At 33.8% G+C, this 22,316-nt stretch overlaps 1 protein-coding gene across 2 annotated transcripts in view; it reads right to left on the reverse strand.

Moving 5' to 3' along the window:
• Window positions 1-22,316, reverse strand: part of LOC127842457 (VPS10 domain-containing receptor SorCS1-like) — a 57,513-nt gene that overhangs the window by 30,971 nt on the left and 4,226 nt on the right. Inside the window, exons 2-5 of one of the 2 annotated variants that reach the window (XM_052371981.1) lie at window positions 14,907-15,140; window positions 11,740-11,801; window positions 2,494-2,587; window positions 1,057-1,212 (exon numbers count right to left, since the gene is read on the reverse strand). In XM_052371981.1, the coding sequence (XP_052227941.1) occupies window positions 1,057-1,212; window positions 2,494-2,587; window positions 11,740-11,801; window positions 14,907-15,140 (546 nt within the window). Of the gene's footprint in view, window positions 1-1,056; window positions 1,213-2,493; window positions 2,588-11,739; window positions 11,802-14,906; window positions 15,223-22,316 lie in introns of those variants that run through there. The other variant, XM_052371982.1, reaches the window with a different exon arrangement.

Here is a 22,316-nt window from a genome sequence, read left to right on the forward strand (position 1 = left end):
TGTTAATGTCTTATTACTACTTTAAAAAGGCAATCACTTTGAAATTACAAAAGATTTGTAGCATCTGGAAGTATATGACTTTTTCTTTACGACACTAATGAAATAGAAGATATCTCTGTCATATTCTGTGTTTTGACTGTATGAGTCATTATGTTTTATGCCGATTCCAAACTATTGAATGAAGTAAAACATGTGTAGAACTTAATTTCAATCTTATATGCTTATAGGTATCTGATAAACAACAGTTTACGTCTAATGTCACTTCAAAGTGTCAATTTATTCAGGACTAATTTTTGTAAAGAAAATTCAGTCAATGACGTATCCCATAATTTAAGAGTACATTTTGTGAAAAGATCTTTCAAATGCCACCTGAAGTTAATGACTTAAACTGATTGTAAACCATAGTAGGTAAAAACAAACAATGACCTTTAACCTATATAGATCATAGGCTAAACTGACCTTTCATCTCTGAAGTTCATAGGTAAATACTGTCCATTGACCTAATTCTGTGTCAAAAGGTAATACTGACCTCCAATCTCTGTTAACACTGAATTTAACCTCTCTAAGCCATAGGTTAACAATGAGATTAACCTCTGTTCGTAATACCTTAACACTGACCTTCAACTTCTGGAGGCAAAAGGTTAACAATTACATTTAACCACTTAAGGTCACAGGTTTACACTGACAATAAACCTCTGAATGCCATAGAATAAGACAATTAATCCCTGTAGGCCATAGGTTAACACTGACATTTAACCTCTGTAGGTCATATGTGAATACTTATCCTTAACTTTTGTGGGTCACCTTGGACCTCTGTAGGTCCTAAGCTAAAACTGACCTTTGACGTCTGTGGCTATAGGCTAAAACTGATCAATAAATTATGTAGGTCAAAAGTTACACTAACCATTAACTTCTGTAGGCCATAGGTTAACACTTTTCTTTGACCTCCATAGGCCATAGGCTAATCTTAAACTTTAGTGTCTGCAGGTAATAAGCTAACACTGACTTTTAACATATGTATATCATAAGTTTCACAGACCGAAGGCTTACACTGACCTTCAACCTCCGTAGATCATATCCTAAGACGAGGTCCTTAAATACAGGATGCAGCAACAACCTGTGTGGTGCAAACTGCAACTTGACCACTACCCATGATGCCCCACTGTCCTTGGTGACAGCCAGCCGGCCATTGGCCAGATCTGTGAGTATGGTCTGAAAGTGCCAATAAGCACATTAGAAGACTAGTACTCTCTTTAATCAGTAATAAAGTCATAAAGAGTGTACTGAGAATCATCATGCCAACCTTAGACAGACACTTACCTTTATAAAGAATGAATACAATGTATATTGAAATACCATTAAAATAAATTTGAGCCATGCTCTGTGAAAAGGGGGTTTGATGCATGTGCGTAAAGTATTGTCCCAGATTAGCTTGTGCAGTCCACACAGGCCAATCAGGGAAGACACTTTCTGCTTTTATTGTATTTTTGTTTGAAGATAGTCTCTTCTTAGCAAAAATCCAGTTCAGGCGGATAGTGTCGTCCCTGATAAGCCCCCTTTTCAAAGAAGACGGCTCATTTAATAAGAGTCAATACATAGAAAAGAGGTAACCTGATCAAAGCATGTCCCACAATACAATGTATGTACACTTACAACATTACGAAATCGGTGAAACATGTGCACAAACAAATTCAAGCACAAATATGGGAAACAATATTCAAATGCGTAATTTATGCTAATACCGGTATATGGCATAATTGTTGTCATTTGTTTTGTGGAAAAAAATAATTTAACAACAACACAAAAAAGCAATACCATGGTAAAATCCCGGTCACCATTCCTATTGTATTTACCATGATAAACAAAAGCCTTTAAATAACACAGTTAATGCATTATAAACCTGCACTTTTAATATGAAGCTGACATTTATGACATCTTTATTATGTACAGAGTTCAATGTTTTTTTAAAACAGCCATTGTGGTTGATTTAATGTCTTAAATGTTAGTGCATAAACACTGTGAACACATGCCAGACAGTTTGTGGTTAAAGTAACAGCTATTTTCTTAAAAAAGAATGTCTTCTTACCTTATATTCTATAGCACTTTTTTAGTTCTCCAGTCAGTTTTAAATGCGGAAACTGCACAGACTGCTTTTTTTTAAAAGTCTTACAAATTTACAGTTTAACAGATATGGCAATTTTCTGCATGTAATGGTGTGTCAACTGTTAAAACTATGGTATTTTTTTTTTTTGGTATAAATAATATTTTTACAAAATAAACATTACAACATTATAATGAATATATTATTAATAAATATGCAGGACCAGCTTCCAACTATGATATTTGCCATTGAAATGATCATAACTTAAGTCAAGACCTTGACCAATGAGAATGCTTATTATATAACTACACAGTGATTTTCATTGGCTGAATGTTAAAGGCAATGACAAAGTTTAAGTTAACAAACTTTCATATGTGCAGGCCAGAGCTTACCTGGGTTCTATTGGCGGGGGATGACAGCATGTGACTGGTTTGGAAGTCTGTGGGTAGAGTGCTTTTTTCGAATGTCTCCCCATAGTCTGTGGACCTGGAACATTCACTTGGATTAGCTACTATATCTCATAACAGGGATTTTTTTCCCAATTGGGATTGGAAAAATTTAGTGAGAAAAACAGCAAATTTGGGCAGTTCATGTTGTGAAATCTTTAGATTGGAAAGTATGGGTCTTTTTAGTTTATTGATACTTACCGGGAATTGCACAAACCCACTTAATATTATTTTACATGCCTTTTTTGCTTGAAAATTATGTTGAATTTCAATGCTCATTTTCACTAGAAGATAATGCTCTTTTGGAACAAAATTGATGCAACTTTCCATCCTTTAGGGATTTTTCAGACAAATTGATTTTTTTTATTTTTTTTGGAAAGTGCCTTTTACATGTTCTTCATAAAGAAGGAAAACATTGCTGGATCATACACTGATAGGTGAACCTCTTGCATTGACCTGCTCAAGCTGTTATACATCTGACACAGTATTGATGTTACCTAAATTTGTTACATTTCAAGAATTATTTATTTGTAAACACATCCATGTAACATAGGCTTGGTCAATTTTTTAAGTTTTATATTCATAATACCATAAATTTCAAAATGTAAAAAGAAACCCACCCAAATAATAAGCATCTAACTTGAGCATTCATGGAATCTAGATGTCAAGTTCATCATCATGATTTAAAGGGGCCTTTTTACAGATTTTGGCATGTATTAAAGTTTGTCATTAAATGCTTTATATTGATAAATATAAACATTGGATCTATAAAGCGCCAGTAAAAAAAACAAGAATACAATTAAAAAAGAAAGAAAAAGTAACCCTCAACTGGGCTCGAACCACTGACCCCTGGAGTCCTGGAGTAAAAGTCTTTAGACCACTCAGCCATCCGTGCTCATAGAATGAGTTATGTATTTTATACCTTATATAAGCAATCCTCGTAGTATCACAAAATATAACAACAACAACAGAACTCTCCAAATTATTCAATCGTTTCGCGTTGCAACACTTTATAACTTTCAGGTTTTTAAATTGTCAAAAGATTCATATAATGGATATTTTATAGCATTGTAAATGTTCAGTAGTACTTTTTACTCACAAATATTATACCTAAGACAGAAATTTGCGAATCTGAAACAAATTTTTTGAATTTTCTCAATTTACCAAAACTTGAAGAGTCACAATTCACTCTTGTTTTGAATTCATGGACACAAACTCAATTTTAGAATGTGATATATGTTTTGTAATTGCATTTATTCGCATAAATTACCAAATTAATTAGAACATGGTAGCAACTGTGTCACCCAGTGTGTAAACTGTGATGATGCAATAGAGTTTACAATAATGTGTATATTATATTATCGGAGGATGCCAAACACAGGATTGCATCACTCTGTAGGCGGCAATCAAATTATTTAATGTGCCAAGGTATTTGTTTACGCACCTCACAGTGTTTTGACATTTCAAGGAACACATCTGTTTACAGATATATAGCTGAGCCGTTAATGTCACACATACAAGGCATGATGTTGCATTGAAACCTACAAAAACCACCGCCCATGCCAGAGTATTAATGTTTTATGATCCATCAGTTGCCTTCATCATGTTCTAGTATTTTCGTCAATCTTAACCCTTACAGTGCGGGAACCGAGTTGTGAAGGCCTTTGCAAACAGTTTGGATCCAGATGAGACGCCACAGAACGTGGCGTCTCATCTGGATCCAAACTGTTTGCTATTCTGATAGTATTCTTTGAAAAAAAATCGAAGAAAATGCTAATTTTAGAAATTTAGCAGACGACATTTTAGCAGAAGACAAATTTCCCAGCATGCAATGGGTTAAATTCCTTGACATTCTGTTAACATCATGAGCAGCAAAAACTTTTCAAACATTTAGTTTGCAGTGACATAACGTCTCCAAATTGAATTCAATTATGTTAAACCACAGATTAATCAGTACTGGATAACATATAATGTTCTGGATTATATACTAGCTGTTCTAATTTTTGTTACTGGAAAATAATTTGAACCATGCTCTGTTAAAAGGGGGTTAAATGCATGTGCGTAAAGTGTCGTTCCAGAGTAGCCTGTGAAGTCCACACAGGCTAATCTGGGACGCCACTTTCCGCTTTTAAGATATTTTTTCTATTAAAGAAAGTTTCTTCTTAGCAAAAAGCATGTTTAGACCCAAACCTGTGCGGACTGCACAGGCTAATCTGGGACGGCACTTTATGCACATGCATTAAACCCCCTTTTCACAGAGCATGGCACCCAAGCTCTGCAGTTGCATGCATCACCAGGACTCTTCTTGAATTGCTATTTTGAAGTCATGAAACTATTGAATAAGCATTTCTTTGATGCCAATTAATTTTATTCATGTATGTACATGAATAAAGCCACAACAACTAAAGCTGTTGAGAAAAGCAAACACTGAATGATGCAATATTATGTAATCAAACTTATTAAAGATAGAGAACTGAAAATGTAGCTTATTTTACAAAAATAGCATTCTTTACAACATATTATTACACTTACACTGGCACCAAATAGTGTTACTTAAAATGGCAGCTAATGCAAAATGAATAGTTGCACAACATCTTATATCTTATATTATTGTACATACATGTACATTTTGTAGTTTGTGCCATAATTAATATATATTAATAGTAAGTTATTGATATGTATAATACTTTGACAATGAGAAAGAAAATGTTAATTAAGCTTATGTTTTTGTTTTAATGTTTATATATTATTTATGGAAATTAATTTAACATGCACTATGCATTGCAAGCAAAAACATTACTTCACTTATCTTGAAGAAAAACAGAAGCCTGCCACTTTTATATAACTTCAAAAATGATTATCGGCAAAGATAACTTTTAAAGATACCACCCTATCATATTTTTGAAATCTGTCCTGCATGATACCTTTTTTTAAGCATGTATACAACAAACTCGTGCTTCATCTAATGTAAGGTCTAGTGCATCAGGAGATTGTAAATGTATGTACCAATAATAAGGCAATTAATTCAGTGATGATAGTATACACTCAGATAAAAAATGTTTTTAGCAATTATTTATCATAACATTAATAAGGACTAGCCTGCCAAACCATTTCTGTGACATAAACTAGGACTGCGATGTGAGTAAACAAAAGTACATATTGCATGGGCTGTCCTTGAAGCAAACCAGCCTTATAATCCACTGTTATGGGTACAATGTACATGTATTAGAGACAGTTGTTCACAGATTTTCTGTTTTTTAAACCTTTACCACTTAGATACGTATTTTCAAGCATGTGTAGTCCCTTAGAAAGTTATATTTAATTTAAGACTTTTTTTACTAGATTCAAGTTTTTAAGACTTCATCTCCAAACCTGAGTTACTGAATGCATTAAACCCCCTTTTCACAGAGCAGGATTCACATGTAATAAGGTGTAATAACTAATACAAAAGCATAATGTCAAAAACAGTTTAAACAAAGAATAATAGTATGAAAACAAAATTGAATACAACAAGAGATGTGTTTGTCAGAAACACAATGCCCCCTGCTGCGCCGCTTTTATTTTTTTTATCATTTGGCAGGTACAGATAATTATCTCCCTTTAAAGCTTATTACTTCCCTAGAATTTGTTTTTTTGACCTTTGACCTTGAAGGATGACCTTTACCTTTCACTACTCAAAATGTGAAGCTCCATGAGATACAAATGCATGCCAAATATTAAGTTGCTATCTGAAGCGACATAGAAGTTATGAGCATTTTTCGAAACCTTAACACGAAACCTAAACGCAAAGTGTGACGGAAAGACAGACCGTCCAATCACTATATGCCCTCCTTTGGAGGCATAAAAATGTGCTTTCCCTGGAACTCAAATCCAGTCCCTTTATGAGTAAAACCTAACAGGCTCTTGAAACTGACCCCAGCATATTGTAGATGGTTTTTACTAGTGTAGCTCATATTTTTCAGAATTAGCGATGAAAAGCATTACTTTATTAATGTCTATTGCTGATTCTAACTACAAATGAACCATTATTTTTCATATACAAGAGTACTAGTTTGCTTGTTTAAATATAATAGATACTATATTGTTTTTTTCTTTTTTTGTCATTTTGCCAAACTGCGAACAAGACCCTTTACATCCAATTATTCATATGATTTATGGCTTTCATTGGACGTGACAAGTCACGAGTCATTACTGACAGGTAGGCTCATATCTGTATATTTAATATTTTTTCTAGTTCTATTTATATTAATTATTGGCGTCGCACTGAAGTGCGGCGACTCGTATGTAATACGTTTTTTTTTCGCTCATGGGAGAAGTTATTTTACAGATCAATGTATATAGTTTTGTTGTAAAAATATCTTGCATAGTGGTGATTTTTTGTGTAAATTAGTGTAAATAAGTACTGCATTTGTGCCTATTACATTTACTACAACATTTATTGCCAATAATGCAAAGCTAATTCTTTTAATAAATAACTGATCACAGGGACTGGGCAATAATAAAAGATCACAGGGACTGGGCAATTACGCGAACCGGTGAAACTTTCTGGTTTTGTATAAAAACAAAACATAATCAAAATATATTTATTTTGTGGTTTTTCTAACAATAGCGCAGACTTTTGCTGTTCGAGTTTTGGTTAACACGTATTTTCTTCAATTTAACAAGACAACAGCAATTACACGGTTTATTGCTTTATTGATAACCGTTACACTACAGTCACTTATTAATATCTTAGTTAGCAGGTGATTTTTCAAGCGGTTCCTTACTGTAGTGGTTACACGCTCGCTTCACATGTCAGAGGCCCAAGGTTGGAGCCCCAGTAGAATCAAATTATTTTATTTGTGTTCTATGTTAACTTTTTGTTTCAATGTAAACATTTTAGTTTAAATAAATATGCTGTTTTATTGTAACCATTTATTGTTTTTATTATGCCCATGAAATATATGTGTGAGAGGGTGGGGGGGGGGGGGTTCGTAAACACATTAAAACTTATACAGTGTTTTCATATCAATGAGTACTCAACCCCTATCGTAAATGAGCAACGTAAGAATAAGTTCAGAATCATCTCCCCTTGAAGTTGAGAAAAATATGAAATTACGCTTACAACATGAAGCAGATTTTAAAAACCTACATAGTTCTGTTCCATTAATGAAAACTGCACACTGATGCCAGTAAAAAAAGGAAACCAATGTAAATAAAATGAACTATGAAATATTTGGGGGTTACAACACAAAATCAAAGATAATGGTTATTTGGGGGTTATAACACAACATCATAGATAATGGTTATTTTGGGGTTATAACACAAAATCATACCAGTATCTTTTTCTATTTTTTTTAAATAATCGGCCAATATATTAATATTTACAGTAGAAAAAAATCGTTCCATGTAACTTCATTGAGTGCCTTTTACACTGAAATTCCCGACGCCCTTTGATGCTTTGCATCAATACTTATCTTGAACTCTTTACATTGTAAAGTCATAGGAATCTTACAGTGAAAGCATCAAAACAAGAGTGAAAGGAGGGCATGAGATGGTGTAAATCACACTGTCTCAAAGCATCAAAACAAGAGTGAAAGGAGGGCATGAGATGGTGTAAATCACACTGTCTCAAAGCATCAAAACAAGAGTGAAAGGAGGGCATGAGATGGTGTAAATCACATTGTCTCAAAGCATCAAAACAAGAGTGAAAGGAGGGCATGAGATGGTGTAAATCACCAGTCAAAGCATCAAAACAAGAGTGAAAGGAGGGCATGAGATGGTGTAAATCACACTGTCTCAAAGCATCAAAACAAGAGTGAAAGGAGGGCATGAGATGGTGTAAATCACATTGTCTCAAAGCATCAAAACAAGAGTGAAAGGAGGGCATGAGATGGTGTATTAAAACAAGAGTGAAAGGAGGGCATGAGATGGTGTAAATCACACTGTCTCAGGATTTAAAACCCTTTACCACTTAGAAACGTATTTTCATGCATTTGATTTCTCTTAGAGAGTAACATTTATTTAAATAACATTTTTACATGATTCAAGTGTTAAAGGCTTTATTTCCATTTATAAGTTACTGATGAGCAGCAAACAGCATAAAACCTGAACAGACTGCGAGTTACTCACAGGCTGTTCTGGTTTTATGATGTTTGCACATAGCCATTTTCACTTTGCATCTAGGTGGAAAAGGGTTAATGGCAGTCTACAACTCAAATCATTAACACCATATCAGTGTTTTTTTGGGATGAAATATTCGGCGTTATTAGGCTCCATTCCCCCATCTCTAGAGTATATATTTTTCCCCCAAATATTTGAAAAATTCCCCTCTCGGAAGTGTAATTAAATTTTAATCAATACCTCATTTAAATACGTCTTTCGTTATGAATTTATTTACTATAATTTTCCTGAACTGCCGCTTCATGTTGATCTTTGAATATGAACATAACATGTTGATGAAAAATAGAGTTGGAATAATGTTTTTCTATCTATGCACAATGAATTATAGTGTTAAAACTTGATTTTATAATGTTACTTGCTAATCATTGAAATTTCCCCTTTTTCCCCTTTTAAGCGTGAATTTTCCCCCCTCAGGGGACCCGACCCCTTTCCCCCAAAACTGAAAAAAACACTGCATATTTCCTTAAATATCTCAGAAGCCTGTAAATTGCGTGTATATTAAGCATTATGGTCTTCAAGGATTCTGTTCTCCACACATGGTATCAAGTCTGTTCTCCACACATGGTATCAAGTCATGAATGATGAAACTGATACAATCGCTAAAGGGAATCTCTGTCAAAATGTAATGTATCATCAAATAATGTGCCCCCCCAACCCCTGCTCTCAATATTTATATGTTACATGTAGATACAGTCCAACCCATACAACGCGCATTCTGTAAACAACGAATCGTGAGAATGATTCTTTTTCATTGACTTGATTCTGATGAGGATGATATTGATGATGATTAGAAAGATGAATAGAATATTATTTTGAATGAAAATGTTGTTTTATAGCTGGCTTTAGAAAGGAAGAAATAAAATTATTTTAAGTCTATACATTGTTTAGTACATGTACACATATTTACCATTTTGTTTATACAAAAATTGAACAGTTGGCCATCAACTCTAGACTCCCTATGACCCAACCCCCTCTTAAAAGGCTACCCCGCTTAAGCAGCCAATTTGGCCATTTCCCTTGACTGGCTGCTTAAGAGGGGTTGGACTGTATACTAAAAGTTTAAAAAAATATTATCTTTAAAAATGTTGCTCTAAAAATGTTTTGTACATAGGATTAAAAAGTTAAATGATTATTGACTTTAGTACTTATATGATCTCGCAGTAGTGTACTGCTTTAAAAATGAGCCATGGATGGTTCACTAATTATCAATCAGCTGCAATATGTCAATTTAGCAAAAAAAAGTTTGCAATTAAAGTGCATTAAAAAATTAAGATGATAGAAAAGGGCCGTGCTCTGTGAAAAAGGGGTTTAATGCATGCACATAAAGTGTTGTCCCAGATTAGCCTGTGCAGTCCGCACAGGCTAATCAGGGGGACAACACGTTCTGCTTTTATGATATTTTTCGTTTTAAGAAAGTCGCTTCTTAGCAAAAATTAAGTTTAGGCAGAAAGTGTCATCCCTGATTAGCCTGTGTGGACTGCACAGGCTATTCTGGAACTACACTTTAGTTACATGCATTAACCCCCTATTCACAGAGCACACCTCATATACATATTATTGTATTGTGTTCAAAGAATATTGTACATGGGCAATCAGAACATGAATTAGATAAGACATACTTTAACCCACTTAGAAACGTATTTTTACATATTTGAAGTCCCTTAGAAAATTAAATTTAACAAAGACTTTTCTTACTAGATTCAATTTTGAAAGGCTTCATTTCCAACCCTTAGATACTGAAGTGCAGCAAACAGCATAAAACCTGAACAGACTGCGAGTTACTCGCAGGCTGATCTGGTTTTATGCTGTTTGCGCATAGCCATTTTCACTTTGCTTATAATACATGGGAAAGGTTTCATTGAACCATACACATTATTTACATCCGTGACTCTTTACAAACATGCAATTATTGATGATGTTTCCAAGAAATAACTTTAGACCGCTTATGGCTCGGAATATCAATGTATAGATTCAAGTTGTTCTAAAATTTCCATTAAATCGCCATGCAATATGAATGTGAAATATTGAACATTGATTCAAAACAGTTTAACAACCCCAATCTCAAGTAACATGTGTGTTGTATTTACAAACCTGACTCAAAAATATCTAATATAAGATCCATCACTGGTGTAAGCATGACATTTATGAGAATACTAACAATAAGAACGGTGACACCTGGGCATGTTTGTTTCAAGAATGTGTCCAACATAAAATATACAATGAAAAATGAAGAAAAAATGTCACTTGTTGGCATTCTGCAAAGATGCCAGTCACTAATGCTGCTTCTATCATAAATATCAGGGATAGAAATTAGTGGTTGCCTGTTTGCCAAGGGCCAGTAGGTGTAGGATGGGCAAGTCACTTTAATCAGTTAATTTTTTTAAAGCACAAAGATTCAGGCTCATAAAACGGCAATTTCATAATATTGTGTTATTTTGTTGAGTACATATTAGTATTAACTAGTATTAAAGAGAATAACATTAGTATTAATTAGTATTAAAGAGAATAACAGCCAAAGGCGGATCAAAGGTGGGGGGGGGGGGGGGGGGTTGGGCAGACGCGGCGTACGTGTATATATAAATCTTTCAATATCCCACCCCCCTAACCAGAACTCCTGAATCTGCCTCTGATTTTTGTTTGCACAATTGGGAAAAGTACAGGTACCAGCCCAATTGGGAAAAATTTGCGTTTCCTGACAAAGCTAACAGATATGCCACACAACTTCTCCCCTCACGTGACTAAGTTCAGACTGTGACAGTTCTATAGTTAAGGCTTTTCTTGGAATCTCCTTTTAACCGTTTGACTCTTAGATTTTAAATATTACATACATTTTGACACCTCAATTTTACAATGTTATAACAAAATTAGATCTAACAATACAATAATAATTTTTAATCAGATTTATTGTCACTCACGGATGTGAGGCTATGGTTCAGATTTAATTATTGACTTAAAAAAACTAGAGGAAAGACATGATATTTAATCATGATAAATTGTACTATTCAAACATCATTCAAGGGTATTTCATACCTCCATAATGTGCTTTTCTGTATCGCACCATTTTTGAAACGTCTGGTCAGTACAAATACTGTCTGAAAAAAAAAGAGTTGTATATGACACCTTTAACATTCCAATGGTTCATAGTTATCTAGTGTTCCAATGGTTCATATTTCATAACTGTTATCTAGAGTGTTCCAACAGTTCATAGTTATCTAGAGTGTTCCAATGGATCAAAGTTATCTAGAGTGTTCAAATGGTTCATAGTTAGCTAGAGTGTTCCAATTGTTCATAGTTATCTAGAGTGTTCCAATGGTTTATAGTTGGTTTGAGTGTTCCGATGGTTCTTAGTTAGCTAGAGTGTTCCAATGGTTCATAGTTATCTAGAGTGTTCCAATGGTTCATAGTTATCTAGAGTGTTCAAATGGTTCATAGTTAGCTTGAGTGTTCCAATGGTTCATAGTTAGCTAGAGTGTTCCAATGGTTCATAGTTAGCTAGAGTGTTCCAATGGTTCATAGTTAGCTATAGTGTTCCAATGGTTCATAGTTAGCTAGAGTGTTCCGATGGTTCATAGTTAGCTAGAGTGTTCCAATAGTTCATAGTTAGCTAGAGTGTAAGGTTGAAGAATAAAAACGTAATTATGATAGTCTGAAGAATACATTGTTAGTATGAATGTTGTATTCCATACCTTTATTCCATATTGCAGACAAAAATGTGGTTCTTTTGGCACTTTGTGACAATTTTCATATTATCTCCATAATAAAATAAATTCATATTGTGAGATTAATGTTGTTCTTGCTAAATTGTGAGATTAATGTTGTTCTGCATGATTGGCATGATACCTAGTCATACATACATTGTACTATCTCAGTAAAAATGCATCATTCTAAAAGTTATCAGAACATAGCAAAAAATACAATCCTTCATGAAAAAGACTTTTTCGTAAAACATTTAAAGGGTTACCCTTTCCGACAGTAAGAAGCAAAGTGAAAATGGCTATAATGTGCAAACATCATATACCCAGAACAGCATGCGAGTAACTCGCATCCTGTTCAGGTTTTTCTGCTGTTTCTGCTCATCATGTATCTAAGGGTCGGAATGAAGCCTTTTAAACTTGAATTAAGTAAGAAAGTTATATTATTTAATTTAACTTTTTATGGGACTAAAAATGCTTCGAAATACTTATTATAAGTGGCAAAGGGTGAAGTTGGTTTAAAGTTGCATTCTTATTAAATCAGATTTCAAAACACCAGTTGTGAGTATCAGAAATCTTCACAAAACAAAAGATTTCTATGAATTTGTCATCACAATCTTTCTCACACAATTAGTATTATTTAAGTCTTTGCCTTTAAACCTTTACCACTTAGATAGGTATTTTAATCCATTTGCAGTCTCTTAGAAAGTCAAAATTAATTTAAGACCTTTTCTTACTTAATGCAAGTTTTAAAGGCTTCCTTTCAAATCCTTAAATACTGATGATAAGCAAACAGCATAAAACCTGAACAGACTGCGAGTTACTCGCAGGCAGTTCTGGTTTTATGCTGGTTGCAAAAGCCATTTTCACTTCGCTTCTTATGGTGGAAAAGTTTAAAGTGCTGTTAAATAAAATGAATTGACAAATTTAATTTGGCTGATTGAACCATTGAACCAGTCCACTTAGGTTTATCATGAAAGCCAGATTAGTTTTGTACGCATGAAAACTTGAAATACAAACCAAATGTGTGTCATCAAAATAGCTTGACAGTTTGATGTGTCTGGGTCGGAGTTATAAAATATAAATAGCTCTTTGCTCAGTGTAACATCATACTTCATGCTTCCTTAACAAATAATTTACTCTGAATAATGAAATGTGATAAATTGTTCTTGACTTCTTCCAGACATAATCTTTTATCGTAAATCACAATAGCATTAAGCATACACGAAGCTTTATTTGGTGACAATTCTCATATGGGCATTATGTATGTTTATTAAAAACTAACAACAGGTAAGTTATTCAATTGAATAGGTAAATAAAATAAAAATATCGGTCAAGGCATTTTACAAGTTGGTATGAACACCGAAATACCATTCATCGTTTACAAATAAAATATTGTTTAGACATAGGGCAAACAATAAAAACATATGTTTTTGCAATCGCCTTAAATGACCTAACAAAATTGTGCCCAATAAAAAGATTTGTTTTTAAACAGGTTTATGATAAACCTACTTTTTGATAATGGTTAAATAAGCATTTCTATTTCATTTAAATCATTGACCTTACTCCTAATAATAACTATATTTTAACTGTGATGATCTGCCTGATAAGAAATTCAATTGTCTTGTTTGACAATGACAATGCTATACAAATTAGCAAACATAAGAATACAATTTTGTTCACGCCTTCTCCCTCCTTACAAAAGAAAAACAAAGTATGTCGACCAAAACCCACCTATCACAAGCACAGAGAGGGAAAAAGAGTAATTTTTTAAACTTGATTTTGTCGAATTTTTATTTTGCGAACATCATCATCATAGCTTCCTTAGCCATCATCATCATCATCATCATTATCATCCTCATCATCATCCTCATCATCATTCCCATCCCTATCATCACCATCCTCATCATCACCATCTGACATCATCATCATCCCCATTCCCTTTAGCAATAATTCCCATCCCATTCATCATGAACATACTCATATTCACCGTTTTCTTAATCATCATCACCATACACCATCAACAAAATCATCCCTAACCCCATTTTATCCATAATTTGTATCATTATCTTCATCCTCATCCTTGCCATCATAATATAGATTTAATTCTTCATCATTTTCATCATCACCATCATTCCCTACCACCACTAGCAACATCATACCATTTATCATATATAAACACATTGTCCTTTTAAAATATTTTTCATTTTGCAAATGACATTACCAACAGCAGCAGCAGTATGAATATTAACCATTATTGAAGCTGGATAAATAAATTATGCTTTAATAATATTGATTCCAGTACCTTTTATCTAAACATGTATACCACATAAATCAGATCTCAATTTGCCTACGCAAATACTGGATTATCGGATCAATTACAGCAGTCGCCTAGTTGTGACGTAACACAAAAATGTAAACACGGGAAAAAATGCTCATTAAATTTAAACAAAATCAAATTTAGTCGAAATAGTACAATAAAAATAAGGTGTTGATTATACTTACATTATTTTCTGTACCACTCCAGTGTACAAACACTTCGTTGTCATTTTCACCATTTAAGGAAAACTCCGTAGTTAACAAGGTTAAATTTTGTGAATGAGAAAAAACGTGGTCTTCTTTACCTAATTCAGTTTTATTGAGTGCGCTTCGCTTTAATCTATCAATTATCTCGTCTGTTTCGGTTCGAACAGCGGGCTTTTGGAAATTTCTGAAATCTTCCAAGGATTTACTAAACACCTTTGCGTCTGCGTAATAGAAATAAAACATAAACAAGTTTAACACACATGATAACTTAGCGTAACACGCCATGTTTACTATAGTAAATACGAATCGGAACTGTTCAGTCAGTTCCCATGAAATATACACACACGCGACGATAATTGGATGCCGCGGTCACACCCTCAATGCTGATTGGCTGACGGCTTAAACCCTCAAAACCCATGCGCGTCCGTGCAACGATTGCATCACCATTCATGGCAAAATTTCAGCGCATATTTCTGTTGTCACGAAAGGAGTGCCTGTCCTTTCGTCATTTATTCTGCAGATTGATTTTCTCCATGTCTACAGACAGATGAAAAAGGTCACCGTGTTCAAATGTTTAAAACGATTTAATTACAGTGGTATATTGACGGGTGTTACAAGTATCGACCGTCATTAAAACAATACAAATTCCCTTTTTTGCAGTAGAACTTTTATCGATAACAATTTTATACTGATTATATCATCACAAATTTGTATATATTGCCACAAACAAAGTTCGATCTTTTTATCTAGTGCGATTCGAACTCCAGACAATCTTAAATCCCGTAAATACTAATCTAAGCCTATAGCTTGCATGCGTATAGAGGTACTGTAACTTGTGTACATTTCATTCGTTACGATTTAACAACTCCCGGTGATTCTCCTGCACTCGCTCATAGTGTCGCCAGTGGCAAATTTTCATGATTATAACAATAAATATTATATTGCGCATCTATAAAAGCCTGATATTTGTGTAGCAACCATAAGAAACCATTAAATATTTTCTTTTAAACAAATATGTTTTTTTTTAAACATAATGCCGTATGAACAGTTGTAAGCTCCTTAAAAGTAAAAGAAATTCCGAGCCTATAAGGACTATCCCATACACAAATGGCAAATGTTTGTAGGTTTAGATCGATCACAATAACACGTGTTCAGAGCTTACAGTAGCATGAGCTGAAGGCCGTTCAGATTAACCCATTTATGCCCAGTGGACTCTCCCACCCTTCTAAATTGGATCAATTTATTTCCAAAAGTAGGGGTGTCTGGTATATTTATTTCTATATTTAGAATATTTCATAAAGAAATTCCTTTAAGCAAACAGCGCAGACCCAGATGAGACGCCGCATTATGCGGCGTCTCATCTGGGTCTACGCTGTTTGCAATGTCCTTTTTTCAGGACGCTAGGCATAAATGGGTTAATGTTAAGTCTCACTTAAAGTGTGTTGCTTATCAAATCAAAGCAACCTTTATTTACTCAGATTTGAAACATAATTATAATAAGCGATAGCTTTAATCTGGCCCGCTTGATTATTCCTTTGGATCCGGGGTATATTGTAAATTTAGATAATCGTGCAATATTGATATGGATATTTGAGGAAAACCTGTATCACGGCCGTAAATCACTGATACCACCTCATTTTAGAGATCAATTAAAAAACGAGCGCCTGATACTTTCGAAGTGGCGCTTTGGACCGGACCATAGGAATCCGGCACAAAAAAATCGTATATGATATATAATATATAGACCTATGGGTGGGACCGGAAGTTGGGGTAATATGGGGTAAGAATTTACATGTTTGTTCGACATATTTCGCCTTTGTTAAAACATCGGGTAATTTAATTAGATTTTCAGCGGAGATTAATTATATAACCCATTTGGAAACATGTGGACCATTGATAGTCGTGACATGGTTGAGTTAAGATAAAGGAAATCGATGTTTTGCATGTGTGAAGAGCAAATTTCCACCCAATTTAATTATTAATAAATCAACCGATTGCTTTCGAAATATAAAAGTTGCTGCCTCAACAAAAAATTGGCTGGTTTATTGATTGCATCACCAAAAGAAGGTGTTGCTATTGATTAATGGTCGTGCGACAATCTCCATGCAGAGTTGTCGTTTCGTGCGCTCACATACACAGAATGTAATGTAACCGTCGTGCAAGAGATTGGTCGTGCGAATGCAAGCCACAATTTGAATTTAACCGATATAGCCGAAAGCAGCATGAAGTCGTTGATGCATGACGTGTTTGCCGTCTAGACCGAGACGCGAATCCGGCTTATTTTTTTGTTGACATTCGAAATTTATGTAAACATTAATTGCACGATATTTGCGTCAATAATTGTGTGAAAATTATACTTGCCGCATAAAAATATCCGTTTGTACTTCATTACTTCGATAATACAATTGATAGTTTATGCGAATTGGTTTATTTGTTAATTTAATTGTTATTATAAAACAAGTTAAAAAAATATAATACATCTCAAATTATTCATGAAGTATTTATGGTAAAACAGTAAACATAAGTTACGCTTTGGTAAAAAAAAGAGTAGACAGCTCAGCTCGACCTCGTGGCATTCAGTTTACGAGCCCTACTCTGTTCCACTGCATCATCCAAGTGTGAGATTGAAGAACTTATGTCGCTGTTTTTTATGTATCGTCTTTGGGGAGAAAATGTTTTAGAGATACATGTCGTCGTTTTCCTCGATTTCCTTCTAAAAAGTGTCGAATGAAGGGCGAACATTAATGAGAACCAGTTAAAATCTATCGTATTACATACTGCAATTGACCAGTCGCCAACTCCACCCACATTTTGTCGATCAGCCAATCAGATATCGATTTTTCACACACCCCTCAGCAACGCATATCTGGCCGCCATTTTGTCCGACAAACAAAGCTCGTTGTACATATGGAATGGACGTAATTTTTAAGAGTTTACACAGATTGTATATCAAATGCATGATCATTACTGTTCGATCATTATTCAAAATTGTAGGTGCTATACAAACTTTATAAAAGGTTATTATTTTATCTTTATTTCTTGAACATATGAACGAGTAATGAGAAAACAAACACAATAAATAGTTTAACCACACCAGGTGTGTGTTCTATAAAACGTGTTATACCGTTTGATGCACAATATTATTAAGCAGTTTGGGCAACATAATATAATTGCCACACGTTCTTATTAATCTCAGCGTAATTGTCGATGATTAATAAATAACAGTATGTTGCGTGGATCTCAGAATGAAGGAACATTAAGGCATTGTAAGGTACTGTACACAAGAAAAGAAAACTATTTAATTACTTAAATGATTTCCAATTATATATTTATTTTCTGTGGATCATAAACAAGGGAAATCATTATAAATTGTTAACTTAAATATTGTTTTAACCAAAGTAAACAACAAAAAGGTGATTTAAACGCGGCTTAGCCAGCTTAAAGCGACTTCAAGTGTAAAATGTACGGCTTATAATACAACAACAACATTTCTAATACAACATATATTGATACGGGGAGAAATGTAAAAATTGCAATTAACATATAAGGGCCATCTTGTTATAAATAAGCAAATGCATAATATGCTAAATGTATTCAGTTCGAATGTTCGTGAACAGCACCGTAATACCAACATTTCATTTTTTGATAGTGAAATGTAACAGGTTCGCATTAAACATAAATGAAATAAAATGCATATTAGACTAACTGTTAATGAAACCACGAAATTAGGCCTGTATTAAATTATGGTTACAATCAAAATTTAAGTTATATCTAAATAAAAAAATCTGTGTCTTTTTAAAGATAACACAATAAAACAAAGATCTAAACATGTTTAATAAACAAAAAACCCATCATGATATGGATATGTCATTTGCATTTAATAAAAATATTTTCAAAATTATATATGAATAGCCACCGGGTTCACTGTCAGACGGTTGAATACACGTTCAAAATCAATATGAAATAAATGCTCATTTTTACAACGGATTTTTCATCAACTCCCTATATAATATGTACAAGAAACGTTTCTGATAGTCAGTCTGCCGTTAACTCATTTATTTTGATTACGCCATTTCTCTCTAAAGTTTTTATGATTGTATAAACGTTTTACAAAGCAGTTTAGTTTAGTGTGCGGCTTTAATAATTTATATTATAGAAAAGAGCATAATACAGCATTACAAATATAGAATTTCCCTCACGTAATCCGCTATAATTGCGATCTGCTTGTCGGAGTTTTCTAATCACTAGACCACGTGATTATGGGGGCGGAGCGATCGATAATTTGGCGACTGGTCAATTATTCGTGAGAAAAAGAGACACGCCAATTAAATCTCCCGTACACCTGAATAGTATCTTCTCTACGATCAATGAAGCCAGTTATCGAAAACAACGATAGTCGTATTTCGAACGCCAATGCTTTTTCGCCAAAGGAATCCAAATAAATACGTGTAGCGTCAACCACGTTTCTGGGTGATGTTATCTGTTGTCTAGCGTTGGTATCCTGTCATTAGACTTTCAACTGCGTTCATTCTGCCATCCCTCGGCGTTCACGCGGCGATCATCAGCGACGTCACGGCGTCCACACCACGTTATTGGCGTGTCTTTTAAGACTCTACTGCTACCTTGACCTTAGCACTCCACTGCACTTCTTCTATATAGCGCCCGGGCTGGTGTTAAAATCAAAGCGCACAAGGCTCTGCAGGTATTCGCGTTATTCCAAACTAGATGACATTGTAGTAACGCACTTGGTGTAAACCCAACTTCGGTCTTTAAAATAAATGAGTTTCCACAGTGCGTTGAAATAGTTCATACACATCTGATGCAACGAAACGTACGTTGGTCGTGCCTACTACATTATCAGTACCATCATTCTCACGGTCTTCGTCAGCATCATCATTGTCGTTGTTATAATTTAACATCATCATAAAAGTAACAATTATAATTATTAAAACCATCAAATAAACCATCATCATACATTTTTAACTTCACATTTATCATCATCATCGCATCATCACCGTCATAATTAACATCAGCATATTGGACGCATTTGTTCTCATCACCGGATTATCAACATTTCAATCATCGGTCAATATTCATCCGTTCAGATATTGGAGCCTGAAGAATACTCATGTCTGGTTCATAGAGTATTGGTTTGAAACTTGTGATTAATACTCTCCTAATGATGATGATGTATACATAGTGTTTTATATACTGATAACGGTGAAAATATGATAAGAACACGACGGCGGTTAAGACTTTTTTGACGATAAAATCCTGATGGTGACCATGATGGAGATAATGGCGGTGATGATGGTATGGTATTGTTGTTGTTGATGATGACTATTCAAGGACATTATTTGGGGGAATACTTTTTTGTTGACGTTGCCATTAGTGATGATTATGGTGATGTTCTACGACTGATGATGGTGAGGAGAGTAACAACATTGGGGCACCACGATTACACATGTCTGGTTAATATTGCTTAAACAGGAAAGGGAAAAGTAAATTACTTTATAGGTGAACATCAATTATGACTGACACTAAAGTGTGGTGCAACAGGACACAATTGTCTGTCCTTAAAATTTATAGCAAAGAAGATTGAGTCAAAATATTACAATGTTACACATACATCGTCAATTTTTAATAGACGAACTGTTCTGTTTTAGGTTGAGTTTAAAAGCATAAAATAATGACCGTGAATAGATCTTTGTAAAATTCCAAACAACAATAACGTCAGAAATGCACATCGGAAATTTGAATCGTAATCGACTAATGTGTCAATATTCAGACACATTATTGATTATTGAATGAAATATTGTTTGCCCAATAAAAAATAATAAGAAAGCGAAGCAAAATCAATAATTAATTTTACTTTCGATAGAAGCACATTGTACTTAAGATGCATGATTATTTTTTTATACAATCCGCGACACACGTTACATAGTAAATACGCTATATATACCTTACATTTCCAATGAAATAAGAAACTTAACTCTTATTTATTTAATAAATTGTCCAACCAGAGTTTTCGTTCTTTCAGTTATATCCATTATGGCGACTTTGAATCAAAACGCTGAGGGCATTGAATGAATTATTGCGAGGAAACACATTCTAAACAAGTAAAGTATACGTGTTTATCAATGTTAAGAAAATTTGGTTTAAGTTTGTCAGGGCGTTTATATAGAGTAATTTTCGACTACCATGATTATAAGCATTAGTTTTAATCAATACGTGTAAGCTGGTTAAGTGTGAAGACATCGAATTCATCCCCACCTTTATGCAGTTATATTCATGAATGAAAATGAAGTCAACATTTTGTTTCGACACTGGTTCGTGAATATTTGTTCTGCGTAAAGCATTTGATAACGGAGACATCCTCTGATCGTGTAATCCATTTAAATGCAAACTGAGCGTCGTTACAAGACAATACTAATAATACATGGTGCGCTGTTTTTATGTACATTAAAACTTTGACAGGAGGATTTCAATCAAATACATACAAGTAGATATACTACTAATAAATCTAATACGTGCAAAATAAAGACATTTCTCTGTTATCCCTAAACAGTCGATAATACGTTGGTTACACGTATCTTCAACATGAATGTAACTCAAAACAATTTTAAATTTACGCAAAAGTTCAATAAACCAGAACAAAAGTTTATGCGCTACCGCTGTTAAATTCGGTTAAGTTACGCCAACAGTTTTAACACTATGCTTGCATTTGAGGATATATCTATTTAAAGTAAAACAATTCCTCATTGTGCAAGCAGAATGTTAAGGCATCGTTATGTATTTTGAGCATGACGCAGTCATTGTTCTGTACTTAGACGCACATTCCCGGAAACGTTTTGATTTCGGAAGTATATCTAAATAATATTAATATTGCTATCGTTCTTAAGCATTTAAATTCATACAACATAATTTATTGCGTTGTATATACATGTAGAACGTTTTTAAGCATTTAAATTTATACTACATAATTTATTGCGTTGTATACACATGTAGAACGTTTTTAAGCATTTAAATTTATACTACATAATTTATTGCGTTGTATATACATGTAGAACGTTTTTAAGCATTTAAATTCATACTACATAATTTATTGCGTTGTATACACATGTAGAACGTTTTTAAGCATTTAAATTTATACTACATAATTTATTGCGTTGTATACACATGTAGAACGTTTTTTAGCATTTAAATTTATACTACATAATTTATTGCGTTGTATACACATGTAGAACGTTTTTAAGCATTTAAATTTATACTACATAATTTATTGCGTTGTATACACATGTAGAACGTTTTTAAGCATTTAAATTTATACTACATAATTTATTGCGTTGTATACACATGTAGAACGTTTTTAAGCATTTAAATTCGTAT

The sequence above is a fragment of the Dreissena polymorpha genome, chromosome 8 (assembly GCF_020536995.1).
Source record: "Dreissena polymorpha isolate Duluth1 chromosome 8, UMN_Dpol_1.0, whole genome shotgun sequence".
Classification (NCBI taxonomy): domain Eukaryota; kingdom Metazoa; phylum Mollusca; class Bivalvia; order Myida; family Dreissenidae; genus Dreissena; species Dreissena polymorpha.